At 42.3% G+C, this 14,976-nt stretch overlaps 1 protein-coding gene across 1 annotated transcript in view; it reads left to right on the top strand.

The window, feature by feature from the left end:
• The first annotated feature begins 13,023 nt into the window (after nt 1–13,023).
• Nucleotides 13,024–14,976, top strand: part of LOC139696906 (uncharacterized) — a 121,478-nt gene continuing 119,525 nt past the window's right edge. The window contains exon 1 of the mRNA XM_071595787.1: nt 13,024–13,704. Within this exon, the coding sequence (XP_071451888.1) occupies nt 13,024–13,704 (681 nt within the window). The remainder of the gene's footprint in view (nt 13,705–14,976) is intronic.

Genomic DNA, 14,976 nt, shown 5'->3' with positions numbered 1-14,976 from the left:
GGAGCGATTTATTAATGCAAAGTTTGATGAAAACTTCAATGAAATAACACCGATCTCAAAATGGAAGAAGCCTTCCCATGCTTGCAATCTCATAGGAACGTGACGGAAATTCTAGACTCTGTTTGAAATTGCGTCACTCGAATGAAATTTCATTTATCTGGCTTAATGTCGAGATCTTGCAAAACGTAGGTGCGCAGTGCTTTCGTCTTAATCTATCCAACTACTCACCCTAATGTGGCCCATTCCTACACACGATATTCACAGCTTGTTAGAGTGAAATTCAGGAAAATAAAATGAGGTGACTGTTAGATTGATCGTTAAGACGTTAAACGGAGCCGGAATGCTGAATTAAATGTCCAGGAAAATGTTATATTTTGTTTGTCCCAAAACTTGTTACGAAAGGTACGTTCAAATCTTCTGGGTCAATAATGTAGAACGATTAGGAGAGATATCGAGAGTTTAGATAACTAAACAGAGATGCATTACTTATTATCAATTATTTTGCCAGATTATCCAAACACTGAGTACCAAATCTTTGGTGGCCCTTCGTTGATGTTTTCAGGAGACAGCATTTTAACCCTCTCCCTCTCTTTCTCTATCTTGCAGAAAGAAAAGAATTTAAACGCCAAATAAAGTAAACCATACGGTCACAATGAGAGTGATTCAAGAGATAATAAGCGTTTAGATCGGGTGCATTATTAGAGCTATTAGTTAACATAAAAACCCATTCGATCCAAAGTGTTCTAATGCAACTCATTCACGGCCGTATGGGGCTCGATGTATACAGATTAAAATGGGGCCATTTGGCAAAATTACAACCGTATGCTGATTATCAACGTAGAACTTCCAAAGTGACGCAGCAACGTCCTTCCTTTAAATGCGTATCCTTCTTTTCTTCATGAGTAACTATGGAGATTATTAATCTCTATTCGAATTTCTTTAAATCAATAAAAAAACTCTCGAAATCATCCTCTAAAAAGTAAAAGTAAAATTAGTATAAATTAAACATGTGGTCCCGTCTCTAATTCCCTGCTGGCATTATAACTCAACTCCGGAGTTCAAACGCGCACATTGCCACCACTGAGGCACGGGGAACTCCGAGGGAGACAGGGGTGAAAGTTAAGATCTTTCTGCCGAATAATGTATTTCTCTCTTTTCCAATTTATGCCATAAAATTCCCACTAGATTAAACTTAAGAAATCATGTATTATGGTCATTATTTACATTGAGTACGAGACCATTTCACCACAAAAAGAAGGGGAAATGGAAAAAAATAAAGAAGAGAAAAATATCGAATAAGGTCGAGGCCCACGCAGCCACTCACTCGCTCAGCAGAACTATTCAGTAACATTCAGAGTATATTTGTGGCGTCATCTGCAATGCATGGCGTGTATGTTGTATGGCAGGGAAGCGAAATTTAAAAAAAATGAACCGTCAATGCATGGAAAACGTATATTTGTCTCAAATCCACAATTACCTCCCAAACATTCAATTTCTTCCATTCGTTGATGATGTTATCAGATATTTCTCCTTTGATAAACCCTTTATTGATTTTTTTTTCATTTCTCCCATTTTTCTCTCCGTGACAACAATATCAATCCGTCTCTCATTCCAGATTGACTTGATAGCGTTTCTTTTCAAGGACGCCTTTTCCTTGTGTCTGATTACTATTGCAGAGTATTCGATTCCAGTGCGTAATGTTTAGGCAGCGAGGATGCCCAGGCGGAATCCAGGTGGTGCTGCCGATGGACCCCGATTCGGATCCCGGTCAGGGTGAATTGTTTAAACGACTTCTCTCGATTAGGTGCACATTAGCAGGCGATGGCGCTTAAGTTGCTGCCGCGGAACCCTCCCGCAGTTTCATTGGTTCCCTTACTTTTTTCTTGGGTCTGTCAACACCTCAATTCATCGTTTGCCTTACGGGTAATCATTGGCATAGCGTCATCAAATGTGGTATTCCCATTTTTCTAGTTATCCATGTCTAGCCCTGGATGGCTGGTATTTACCTGTATAGCGCATATATTAATCGCTTAGGTTATCTTATTGGGAACATTCATTGACCCTTCTGAACTACCTTCAGCCCTAAGGGCTCTTAAAGAAAAGGAAGAAGGGTGAAAGTTCATAGAGCAACGTGAACACGATCTGAAATGGAAAACTCGGTCCCATCGTAGCAAGAAACCAAAGATACTATGCACATAATTTAATCTATTTATCGTAATTGTATGTGATTTGAAACAACGGTATTTCCATATTTAATGGAATTAACATTTAAACTATTACGGAGTAATGAGGTACCTTTAATTAGCTTCCATCGCACCTGATTCACTATCGTGATTGTCATTAGAACGACCACATCCCCTTCCTCGAACGCTGTTGACGACAATGGAATCCTCAGAGTTTCACCTTTTCCCCGCAGAATCAGCGCTAGCAGTGCTCTACGCAGTCTATGATTATGTTGATTTTAGGTCTCAAAACAATGTGCTCATTCTTCAAAATATTAAATAATATTCAATAAAAATATGCATTTCAAAGGGCTAAGAAACTTAGGCAATTCGGCAGAACGTAAAACCACCCTTTTTTTTAGCATTCTCAATTCCTGTTTGGGGCGCTTATATATTTGAATGTGTTGCAATATTGCAGCCATTAGTATTTTACAATAACAATATTAATGCCATTTTGTGAGAAGCTAAGCTAGGTTTTCCTCAAAGATAATACAAATTTGTTTGTAAAAATTACTTGATTTCCGAGAAGTGCCGAGTAGTTCAAGTTACAGGGGAAAAAGCAAAGGGCATCATTTCATAGGCATCATATATTATATTTCATAAATTAATAATAAAATATTATATTTAATTACAAATTTTATACTATATACGTATATAGCACATAATTACATATAATAGTTTCTGAACTTACTGCCACTTCTTTTCAAATAATTGAAGTTTTCCTCTTGTTTTTGGGCGCGCCGACCCTTGATGTTTTACATCTCTACTCGAAGAGTATAAATATAAAAAGAAAGAGCTCGCGCCTCATTCCCAAACTGTGCGATGCAGAAGGTAAAGGAAACTGTGGAGCTACATGATATTATCATCATGAAGGGCACGATGCACTCAACAAAAGAGGCACGAAGTCTACTCAAATCAAAAGAATGCTCCCGAGGCGACGGAAATTTTGGCTTGAGTAAATCACGGAGAGACCTAATCATCGAGGTAACTGGAACAAGACTCGGAGATATCTTTGGAGGAGGAATCGTGCGCACGAAGCATGGTGCTCTGGTGCTCCCACTCTAGTGCTGAACTCTCGCCGTCGCCATTTGCAAATTAACCGCCGCCGAAGGTGGTCCACGGGTCTCGATATCTTACAATCAGCAGCGCCCAATGGGGTGGGTATTAGTTTGGCGCTTCGAGAGGAGGGGCCAAGTTATCTTTGCCCTATTAATTTGTCCCTTGCATTCGGCTCATTACCTTTGCTCCCCTTGAGCGCCCTCCCGCCCCCACGCAGCAAGTGGGAAGTTTGAGTAAACGAACAAATCTCCTGGAAGCCGAGGATATTCTGCGTAAAATCAAACTTTCTTAAACAAGGCACCTCCTCCGACCTATGTGATACTTTTGTAATGGTCTAAGGGAGAATGATTACCTCCTCGGACCTTCAATCCTCCTTGTCAAATTGCCATTATGTCATAATTTTTAGGGTGTCCAAAACTCAATGAAACATTGAAATTGAAAATAAACAACTTGGCTTTTCCACATAGAAATGTATTTTTTTCTACGTGGAAAATCCAAGGTGTTTTTTTTTCAAATTTAATATGAAGATTTTTCACCAAGGAACGCCATAAACTGTTTTCTTTTACCCAATGAAACAGTTTAGTATCAATTGGTATGAACACTCTACTACGAAATAAGTTTGTTATGGCACTGGCGGGACCTACTAATCCCGCTTTGCTAGTTCAGTGCGTTCCCACTATGGCTATCTAAGTGACGTATCAACTTAAGGATTGGAATTAAAAAGATTAAAAACCAAGTCGTACCGCCAATTTCATCCATACAAAATTCTCCCCCTCCACAACTTGCAAAGCACAATTGAGTTTAAATATATTAAATTAAGTAGCAATGTAACTGCTAGGTGAGCAACAATAAGTGAACAAATATCAAGACAGCAAACATCAACTTAACCAACTTTAATCTAACCAACATTAATATAACTAAGATTAAGGTGAGCAGCATTAATTCAGCTAGCATTGAAATTGAATCAGCATAACTTGCGCATGCCTGAGCGATTTTACGAACGTGATTTCCTGTCGGCAAAGGCCATCCGATACCGTTGAGCATCGAAAATATTTTCGAGCGATTTCTTGAACGGCGCACGGAAATTTCAACGGTGCAGGTGGATTTAAGTCGAAACATGTAGGCGATTATTACGTCATTCACGTTCCTCGCAGACGGCTCCTAGAGCGAAATTTGAGAACAAAATTTGGAAGGTGAGAGAAAGGGATTTCGGAAGAGGAGTTGTGAATAAATCCAAAGGAGGGAGGGATGAGTGAATGTCGGGGCGTGAGAACTCTTCCCACTTGCCTTCCCACTTATATCTTGGTATTTCTACCAAAGGAAGAGGCTCAGAACGGAGGTGAAAGTGAACATTCGGCGGGTTTCGGGTCCCTCCCCGGCCAATAAGAGGAAGACGCTCTCTCCCGCAATGCACCCCTCGTAACAACGGCTCCCACTTCGAAAACGACGAAGCAATCGCTCCCGACCGGTGAGCAGTTGCTGGAATACGGGTTCGCTCCGAGCCACTCTCGACCTTGGGCGTGCAGGCGGAGGGAGGGGGAGTTAGCATTGCAGGAAGGGGAGCAAGCGGTGGGAGGTCTCGCGTTAAACAAGGCACTTTGAGTTTCTTAAAGGCCTTTTGTTTTTTAAGTCTAATAACCTCTTTATTGTTTATTAGCGGTATTCTATTTCGTTAATAAACAATGGCGTGGATCAGGCTTTCGATCGCAAACTTCAACTTAGCCACACTAAACACAAATACACTTCTAAGTCATTGCTAACACGACACGAAATATTCCAAAACCACATAATATACGCTACAATTAATTGTATCTTAGCTTTAATATCATTACAATCATTCAGGCGAGTAAAGTATACGAATGATTGATTATTACATATTGAAGATATCAATGCAACGAAAAGAAAAGTTCTTTTTGATATTTTTCCGGGAGCAAGTTGAAACGTTTTTATGGCCATCATATTTTGATTAAATAAACAACTCCGCTTAGTTTTCCTTGTTTACGCATATTTCACGATTTTTTTGCTGTTTTCATTAAGAGCCACGCTAGGGAGAGCGCGATGCGGCAGAGCAAATGGGGCAAGTATTTCACGCCATCTAGAGAAGCTAAGGGAAGCAGCGGAATCAAGAGATCGAATATCAAGCACACTCCCGAGAATTAACTCATCGATCAAAGATCGTAATAGGCCTCCTGTGTCCCTCAGAGCCGATAGTTTATAATCCCATTCAGCTTAAGAAGTCCTCTTTATATCTGGGATCATAGCTATGCGTATGGTTTAAAAATCTAAATGAAACAATAAATATTTTTTTAGTTTCATCATGAAAATCATTTCTAAAATAATGGGATAGGAAGAGAAGGAGGAGTGTCGCTATGGCAAATGGAAGACGAAATAGAGGGGAAGTGCGAAAAAGGAAGGAATATGAAGGCATTTTTTTACGTGTTTACTCTATTACGTGCTTTGCATGTTCAGCTGTGGAAGACCGCATCTCTTATTGGTCTTCGTGTATTTTGAGTCAATCATTCAAGGAGATAATTCATTTTCCCTGAAGGAAAGCTAAAAATCAGAAAACCACAGTTTAATTGTCACAAGAAAAGAATTAAACACCATTATCAAGAGTGTCCATACATGTATTTGGATCAAAAGGTAGTTTTGGAGCTCAAAAGTATTACTCATTTCGCACTGCGCGAATTCCCTCTGGTGTGCCCTTCTTCGTGTCCACCTCTTCCCACCATCTTTCTTGTGGTCTAATTTTCAACTTCCTATTTTCTCCCGCCAGGTTTGCCTTCTTCCTTGACCTTCCCCTCCGTCCGAATAGCCGTACCAAACCTTCGCCATTCCCGCATCCCATACAGCCTCCAATCTACGCTCATCCTCTCGCCCCAATGACCAACACTGAGATCCATACAGTCCTGGTTTCCATATCTAGTTACATTTCTACTCATCATACCTCCCATCAATTCCCATTTTCTCGCGAATAACCTTTGTGGCCAACGCAACCATTTTCTTTACTGCCACGTCCACATTCTTACCAGATAATTATCAAGTATTTGAAATGTTCCATTTGCCCCGGCTATGTCCTCCAAGTTAAATGTTGAACTTGGTCTTCCTTCTTTATGCAAATCTCTATATTCTAATTATCAGAGTCTTATATATTCCATCCACACCCCACGCGTGGCTTCTATAATACAGTCAAAAAATACTGCAACTCATCGGCTGTTTGACTAGCGATTATTGAGCCAATTATATGGGCGCTCATTGATTTCTTAGGAGACCAACTCTCTCTATCTTAAACCTGATGACGGAGCAGGAACGCGTTGAGCAAGCAAGTCGACGACATCCCTCCGCTGCACAATCGGAACGGCGGCCGAGTTTACTCAGGGAGAGTGTCCGAATGACCAAAGATGGAGTGGCGGGGAGCGAATTAGACGCGGCTTAAAACACCGCTGACCTCGCTCGGTAATCCCCCGGCCGCCGCACCCGGCGCCTGCATTTTCAAGGCAACCCTTCATTGGGAGGAAGGTCTTTCGTTAACATGAGACCGGAAATTTAATTTTTCGAAATAAAGAAGGCAGGCGAGGATCCTTTCCCCCGCTCTCTCTCCTTCATCCCCATTCCATCATGGACCACCCCGCAGTTTTCCCCAAGCCCCACCCCTCCAAGCATCCCCCAAGCCTCCAAGCATCATCCCTTTCTTATCACACCCTTCCCCCGCCGCCCACCTACCCCACCCTCCGCCCACTCCATAAATCCCCTTCCATTCCCCTGCCCCGTCGCAGCAAACCCTGTTTCGCTGTCACGCCAACCCCTGGATGTTATTCCTAGAACACACACTCCTTTTTCACAGGCTTAAAATATTATTATCGGTAATACGACTCCATTAGGCGCCGCACGCAAAGTTTTGCGATCGGCGATATATTTTCCCCTTTTAAAATATTTATCTAAATTTATTCACGAAAAATTGTTGATTTAACGATGATGTACTTGATGATGTTTTGCTTTGTTAAAGCTCAGTAAACAATAATTTAAGCCCATCTATGAGTGCGAGGAAAAAGGTCGTGAAACACTTTGACAAACGCGCGGCCACGACGAGGACAACGGCGTTGATGCATCCAACCATCTTTGGGGTCCAAATAAGGACCGCCTGAAGTTTCCGAGATTTATAAATTTGAATCAATAAGCAACTAGACGCTGAGTGACTGGTTTAAACGCACAGAGAAACAGTTTTAAATACACAGAGTAAACATGGCCAATATGGTTTACTTTTTTCCTGATATATTCAGCTATGCTTTCAAATGTTTTAAAGCTACACTATTGAATGAGATGAACATAACTAACTATCGTGTGGTGGAATCATCTATATTAAAATATATTCATAAAATATCTCCATTCTGTTAAAAGAAAATTATGAAATAATATTCGATTCCGTAGAGTAACGATTACAGTTAACACAGGAGAGATATCGCCGAAAATTGTGAATGGATCAACTTTGGTTGTTGATAAATTGGATCCTGTCATTTTCATTCATACGCAGAGGACTAATGAATAAAAATAACCAATTAGCGCCAATGGAAGGAAATGTCACGTGATATATTTGTACCCGTGGAACTCATCACCCTCGAAACTTCACTTGGGAAGCATCAAATGGCGCGGTTTGATTATAAAATGAGATATTAATTTGATTTTTAATGATTTGGCCTAAAAAATGAGTACCATGCAATTAAAAAATTCATCCTCTGCAACATTTGTTGCTCCGACACGTGGCGCATTGCTTTGCAAACACTAGTGTGAGATGAAGTAGAAGTTTTGATCGACAGTAAAATAGACACGGGACGACAGCCAATTAAAAGATAACCATGAGGAAATTTTAATAAGTACTTGAAAATCTTATGTTTCTGGCAGGAAAGTAAGGGAGGAAGCTGATTCACCTAAATGGAAGCCATCAGCTTAAATTGAAAATTCGTAATTAATTCCTAAATTCGTAGGTTTACGCAAGGATTAAAATGTTTAACGTCCAAAACACATACTTCCAAAGTCTATCAAGCAGGTGCTGGCGTAGACAAGGACGCCAGCGCAAATATGTACATCGCCTCCGGGCAGTCTCCGTGGACGAAGGCCCTCCGTGTTGCTCATCCCTGAAAGGGATTACAGGCTCGCAAAACAAGCTGAAGGCCTTGCTCTGAAAGTTTCTCAAACACAGAGACTCACAAAAAAGAATTTCCGAAAGCAATCGATGCTTTGATGACGGGCGAGAAGTAAGCCAGTAAAAATCCGATACGAGCGCTTCAAAGAGACTACATCGGAACTTGGGCATAAATTAAATTCAGAAATGTTATCCAACTTAACTTTTACGGGTCAAGTTTAGGTTTGTTTAAATTTATCGGAAGGGAACCTCGAAATATTTTACTTGTCGTAAAAAGTGTGTAATGTAATGAGATTGTTAAGAAATAAGAGAGCCAAAGCAAACATTAAATTTCGAGGAGAGAACCTAGAAGATGCGCAACAGTTCAATTATTTAGACAGTGCGAACTTGGACAAGAAGATTTGAGGAAGAGGTGCAAGTTAAAAACACGCACACACTGTTTAAAATAAAGAGTAGTGGAAATCTAAGTATGCGCGGCGTTACGACTCGCAAACTTGGACGCTGAGGGAAGAGGATAAGTGGAATGGAGGCTGGAAGGAGATGTGGGTATGGAGAAAAATGCAAAAAATAAAATGAATGGTATAAAAACTAAGGAAGAGGTCCTAGGCATGGTAGGCGAGGAGAGAATGTCCTTGGAGGAAATTGGGAGGCAAGACAAGTGGAAGTGGGACATACAGGTAAGATGTGATTAGAGGGACACGCAATGGGTCGCTGCAGGGTGTGAAAGATTGGAGAAGGCGGGAAATTCAATGCGATGGAGGAAAAGAGCGGGCATTTTGGGTGGAATGAAGGGAACTGGAAAGTAAACAGAGCAAGGCAATTTATTTCAATATTTAGTACGGGGTCTAAAGGTATATAATGCCGTCCTAGCCAAGTCTTTGAAGCGGAGTAGCGCTTATGTACATATCGGTAGGAGTGGGTTCGTCAAAAACCTATTATAACTCGAATAAAATGCAGTTACGAACCCTAAGGTTGGTGTTTTGGTGGCGTGGGTAGAGTTCCTCCAATACGTAGCTCAATGGAGTGTATGTAATTCACATGCCAGGGTAATAAGGGGGGGTTTCTTTTTCTGTGTATCCTATGGTTTCCCAAGAAGTTCTAATACCCGAAAAATCACACAGCTCGAATGAAGCTGTGGGTGCCCAGAGAGGTGCCTCCATCCCGATAGATACTGCTAATTAATACTACCAAGTGGTGCTTTAATTTTTCCACAAACGTATTACGGGTAATGATGCTTTGCCAATTTTCAGCTTGAATTGCAATCGAAAGGGACATTCTTCCGGAAAATGATTCTAACTTAATGGCTTAGAAGAGACAACATTGTATTGTGTAGTTTTCATTTATTTATTTTATTTTAATGTCACGTGTAGCAATTAAGTTTAAACCAGAAACTAGAGTAAATGTCAGAAATTATTTAAAAATAATTTGATTTAATACTCCTCAGGATAATCAAACCTATGTTTCGTTTTATTTATCCTAAAATTACCCTAAAAATTGGTTGTGTGTGACATAAATGATTAATATGTGACTGAAATACAAATATGACTATACTTATACCAATCGTTATCAAAAAAAGCAATTTCAGAGAATAACCGTGAAATCAGACAAGAAAACAGGTCATTCACTCTGCAGCACGAATTGGCAAAAGTAAAGCAGAAAGCCCAACCAAATTAATCACACAATGCCATTAACTAAGAAGGTCTCCCATGTCGCATGCAAAAATCGTATCAAATCTTTTGGTAAATATTTATCTTAGACGGGAATGACTATTTTTCTGGAATACCGCCGGTAGAAAATAGAAACTACGGAATCCTGTACAACATTTAAATTGTTTGAATAAAAAACTTCAACGTCCCAAGAAACTCGAACGGAGGCGAGAAACTGAAAGAGCTCGGGACGGATATGCACGGAGCAGAAGGGTTGCCATAGCCTTGAGGATGAAGCGAGGGCACCTTGGCCGTGAAGGGCGTGCTCTGCTTTTCAAGCGGTTTCCCTCATCGTCCGTGAGGAAAGGGGGGTGGGGACTCGGGGTTTCCCACTTTGTCCGGGAAAGCATGGTCTCCGTGTGCAAAGGGGGGGAAAGGAAGGAAATATCCAATGAGTAGGGGGCAAGGGATCACTGGTCACATGCACGTCGTGGGAAGGTGATGGAGAGGAGGGGGGAGGGTGAAGATAAAAATTGGACTTCGTTGATCCAAGTTCTCTTCCCTCTTCGTTGAGGGAAGATTCACCGCTGCAGGACAAACACACCCCCCCCCCCTATTCGACATGTGCAAGTGATAACATTCCCTCCTACACCTTTTCCCTAAAACCTCGCGAGGGCGCCCCCTTAAAACTATACAGTGATCCCAATCTTTCCCCTTTAACTCAGTGCTTCTTTGTGTATTGATACCTTGCTCCCAGACCACGACCATGGGGAAAAACCCCCGATCATGGCGCCGCACCGTGGGACACCCTCAACGAGACACCCCCGTCCATTCGGCCACGACGCGCTCTCCGGACTCCTAGGGTCTTTGCACCTTGTCTTCCCCAACCCTCTTCCCCCCCCCACTCACATAGTCACCCATGCTGCCTTCCACCTTCCCCCCCTCTTCCCCTCTATTCCTCCACCCTCCCCTTACTTGCCTTCAATCATATATATACTGGGCTCTGAGGTTTAACTGTCACCTGATGATGATGTAGTAACATTGAAACCGGTCGCATTAAACTTTATTTTTGTGAAAAATTCCTATTTTTAATTAATCATGATATTCCACCATATCACGCCTGAAACGTCTCTTTTTATTCTTTGAGATATCTTTGAAACGTGCATCCTGTACCTGCCAGATAATACAACCCCTGTCCAAGCATTTTATATAATCCTCTGTTTGTACGGATGTATCTGCCTAAGGAACTTAAAATATTCACAGTTTACTTAAAATTAACACAGAAAACTCACACTTTATAACCACGTTCTTTGGAATCCCGAACGACTCCGAAGTTCTTCACACCGAGAGGTTTTCCTTCTGAGTCCTAAATTGTTCGTATTAACAATCAACCATTAGTCCAATGCTGGTTTAAGGGCAAACATAGGAAGATCCCTAATGAATTACTTTTCGGTACACTTAACACAGGGTACACTTAATAATCCTAAGCATGGAAACACTTAAACCTAATTCACAAGATACGAACTTAGAAGCACTTATTTCGGCGTGAGGGCTTGCGAGGCTTGCACTCTTAGAGCCCGGCGACGTCGATATAGAAATCGTCTGGCCTTGTTGTATCTTTTCCGTCCCTTAGGGACAACCTTGGCCTCTACAAGCGTAGAGGGGAGTCAACACTGTAGGGAAGTAGAATTAGGAGACTCTGGGGAAATAAAAAGGGCTCTCGGTGGAGTTCGGTCTGCATCCCTGTGAGGGGAGTCCATCCGAGGTGGATGCCCAGGATTCCTCAAATTCCCGCATGGCTGCAACCCACCAGCAATGGCACCGGCGCTCTTCGTACTGGTTCACCAATCCCACAACCTCTGGCTGGTCGAGATGTCCTGCGGGGGTGAGAGGTAGCCCTTCCTCCGGGAGTCCTCCCTCTGGGGAAAGCCACCAACCTTGGATCGTCCCGGTCCTCTTCACAAGACTCCCGGGTTGTACCCATTCAAATGATCCCCCTCATGAGGCTCCATCGCCTCGGGCGGAGCTTTACTAAAATTGACACGCGACAAGTCTTTCATCGCGGAAGGGTCTGGCCAGAAGTTTTCGTCCTGAGCGTCTACCCAGTTACTCAGGGGTGCCTGAACTTCCTCCCTTAATGGCACCACCTCGACTACATAGCCCTTTTTTAACTTTTTCTCGCTGTTACGAATGTTACAAAGTAATATGGGGACGGTGCCTTCAGGTGACACCGAAGCAATGCTCGGCAGAATAAATAAATCTCTTTCGCTTTCAACGACTCGCACTTCTTCGCCTTCGGCCATCTGACTCTTTACCTTCGACCACACAACGGATAACGGCGGTACTCTAACAGATTCCTCCAATATATTTGCACAAGGGGGCAAGAAATCTATCCTCTGTTACTGGCGGAAAAACACAATCATCACCAGACTCCTTTATCCCAAACCGGGAGTCCGTGGAAACCTTGAAGACATCGCCAATAACTTCGTCCCTAGCGGTGCAGCTTGATTGCGCCCTCGAATGCGATTGGGTGGCACCCTCCCTATGACTCTTTCGGCCTTCGCCACCTCTGCTAATTTCTGTGAATCCTTATTTAGAGATCCGTTATCCTTATTCACATCGTTTGTTGCTGTCAATTCCTCCGTCATAACTTGAAAACAACTTCCCTCCATACTACCGTTTAACTATTTGAACTGACCTGCACCGAAGCGGATCGAAGGAGACAGTAATAGCCTGCACCACGAAGAATAACCAAAGCCAGGCAATTTTCCAGGGTGAAATCATCACGGATGGTTAATACAAGCTTCGGTGGAGTGTGGATATCCCAGGACTTCTTAACTTCATTGCTGGGCGACTTTCTGTTACTTCTTACTTTGATAGTTGGTGAATTTGACGAGTTTCGCAACAGTCGTTTCATGTCCTTGGTAGTGAACGGACGTCTCTCTGCTCTCTCGACATGCCGTCAAACTGTGGGAAATGTGGTCACATTGTAAAGCGCGTCAAAGGCAATGTTTCCTGTGGTGATTGCCGTGAACAGTACCATCTTGCTTGTTCCTCGATGACGGAGGAAGACCTACGAACCCTGGAGGACCTGCAACGGCCATGGCACTGTGTCTCGTGTCTTGAGAGGAAACGTTCCATCAGAAGTGATACCACCCCTATTAAGAGCAATGGCAGCCTTGCTGGTGATCAACCCGCAGCTGCTACACTGAACGAAATCCTGACTCGAATCAAGTGCCTCCAGGACGAGCAAGGTGAGATCAAAAAGTCCCTTCTGTGGTGCCACGAGACAATGAATGAGTTGAACAAGTCCATTAGCAACGTCAATAGTGCAATTGCGAGCCTTGGTGAAAAACTCGAGAAAACAATTGGTGATTTGTGCCAGTTGCAGAAACGGGTGTCAGAACTAGAACAATACACCCACCAATTAGAGCAAGAAACCAAGAGAAATGTAGTTGAGATCCAGGGGGTTCCAATCAAAGAAGGCGAAATACTCAGTGCTATCATCCATCAGATAGGCCTGGCAATAGGAGTTCAAGTGGATACATCGGACATCGATTACGTCTATCGTGTGAAAACTCGTAGTGACTCAGATCGGCCCCCCATCATTATGCTTCGATTTTTGAGGCAAGGAATAGTTAGCGAGTTCCTTAGCCGGCGGAGAGTTAAACGCGACCTTAGTACACGTGACATTGGGTTTAATAACGTCCCTAATCAGACGATATACATAAACGAGGCTCTCACACAGTTCAATAGGAAACTTTACGCTAAAGCTAGGGAACTCAAAAGAGCAGGAAAATTCAAATATCTTTGGATACGAGGAGGGAGGATTTACACGAGAATAAGTGACGGGGGGGAACGAAGTGTGATTACCTGTTTCGAAGATCTCAGTAATTTCACATAAATGCCTAACTCCACAGAAATGTTAAAAATGTGCCATGTAAACGCACAGTCATTATTCAGACACCTCGATGAGTTCCGGGACTACTTTTCTGCTGGAAATTATCATGTCATTGCTGTTTCTGAAAGTTGGCTTAACGAAAACATCTCTTCGGAATCCGTCAAACTAAGTAATTACAACATTTTGCGAAATGACAGACCAGGAAGAGTTGGTGGTGGTGTTTGTGTGTACTTGCACGAGAGCTTATCATTTAAATTGCTGTTAAAGTCTGATGGCTCCCCCTTCAGGCCAGAATATATGTTCATTGAAATAGCTGGAAAGGAGGGTAAAATATTGTTTTGTGTCGTGTACAGACCCCCCAAAACGGGCTATATGTCTGAAGACTTTGAGCCTTCTCTGATCCGTCTTCTTCCTAGCTACAAAGGCGTGATTCTGTGTGGTGACTTTAACATTGACATCATGAAGAAAACGCACAATAGCACCTATCTCAGTGACCTACTATTTAGTTGTAACCTATTCCTCATTCCCTACCAGCCCACCCATAATCTTGTGAATAGCAGTACCCTCCTAGACCTCTTTATTGTCGACGACATGTCCAAGGTTGAAGAGTATGGACAGCTCCCTGTCTCTTTTTTGTCTGAACACGACCTAGTTTTCATTAAATATAGATTTAAATTGCAAACTTATAAACCTAATTATATGTGTTTTCGTGATTTCAAGAATTTTGATTTGTCCAAATTTGCTGCAGACTCACTTGAAACTAATCTAAGTGAACTTTTCAAAACCCATCTGGTGGATAAAAAAATTAATATCTTCAATACAATACTCATGCAACTCTTTGATACACATGCGCCAAAAAAAGTTATTCAGCCAAAACGTCATCCAGCTCCATGGTTAACCTCCGAAATTAGGAACCTCATGGCCGCTAGGGATCGTCTTCGCCGTAATTTCAGAAGAACTCAACTCCCGAACCTTCACGAACAATACAAAGTGGCTCGCAATCAAGTG

Source organism: Hetaerina americana, unplaced genomic scaffold (assembly GCF_022747635.1).
Source record: "Hetaerina americana unplaced genomic scaffold, ioHetAmer1.1.p SCAF_7, whole genome shotgun sequence".
NCBI classification, from domain to species: domain Eukaryota; kingdom Metazoa; phylum Arthropoda; class Insecta; order Odonata; family Calopterygidae; genus Hetaerina; species Hetaerina americana.
This window is presented reverse-complemented; position numbering and strand designations above follow the sequence as displayed.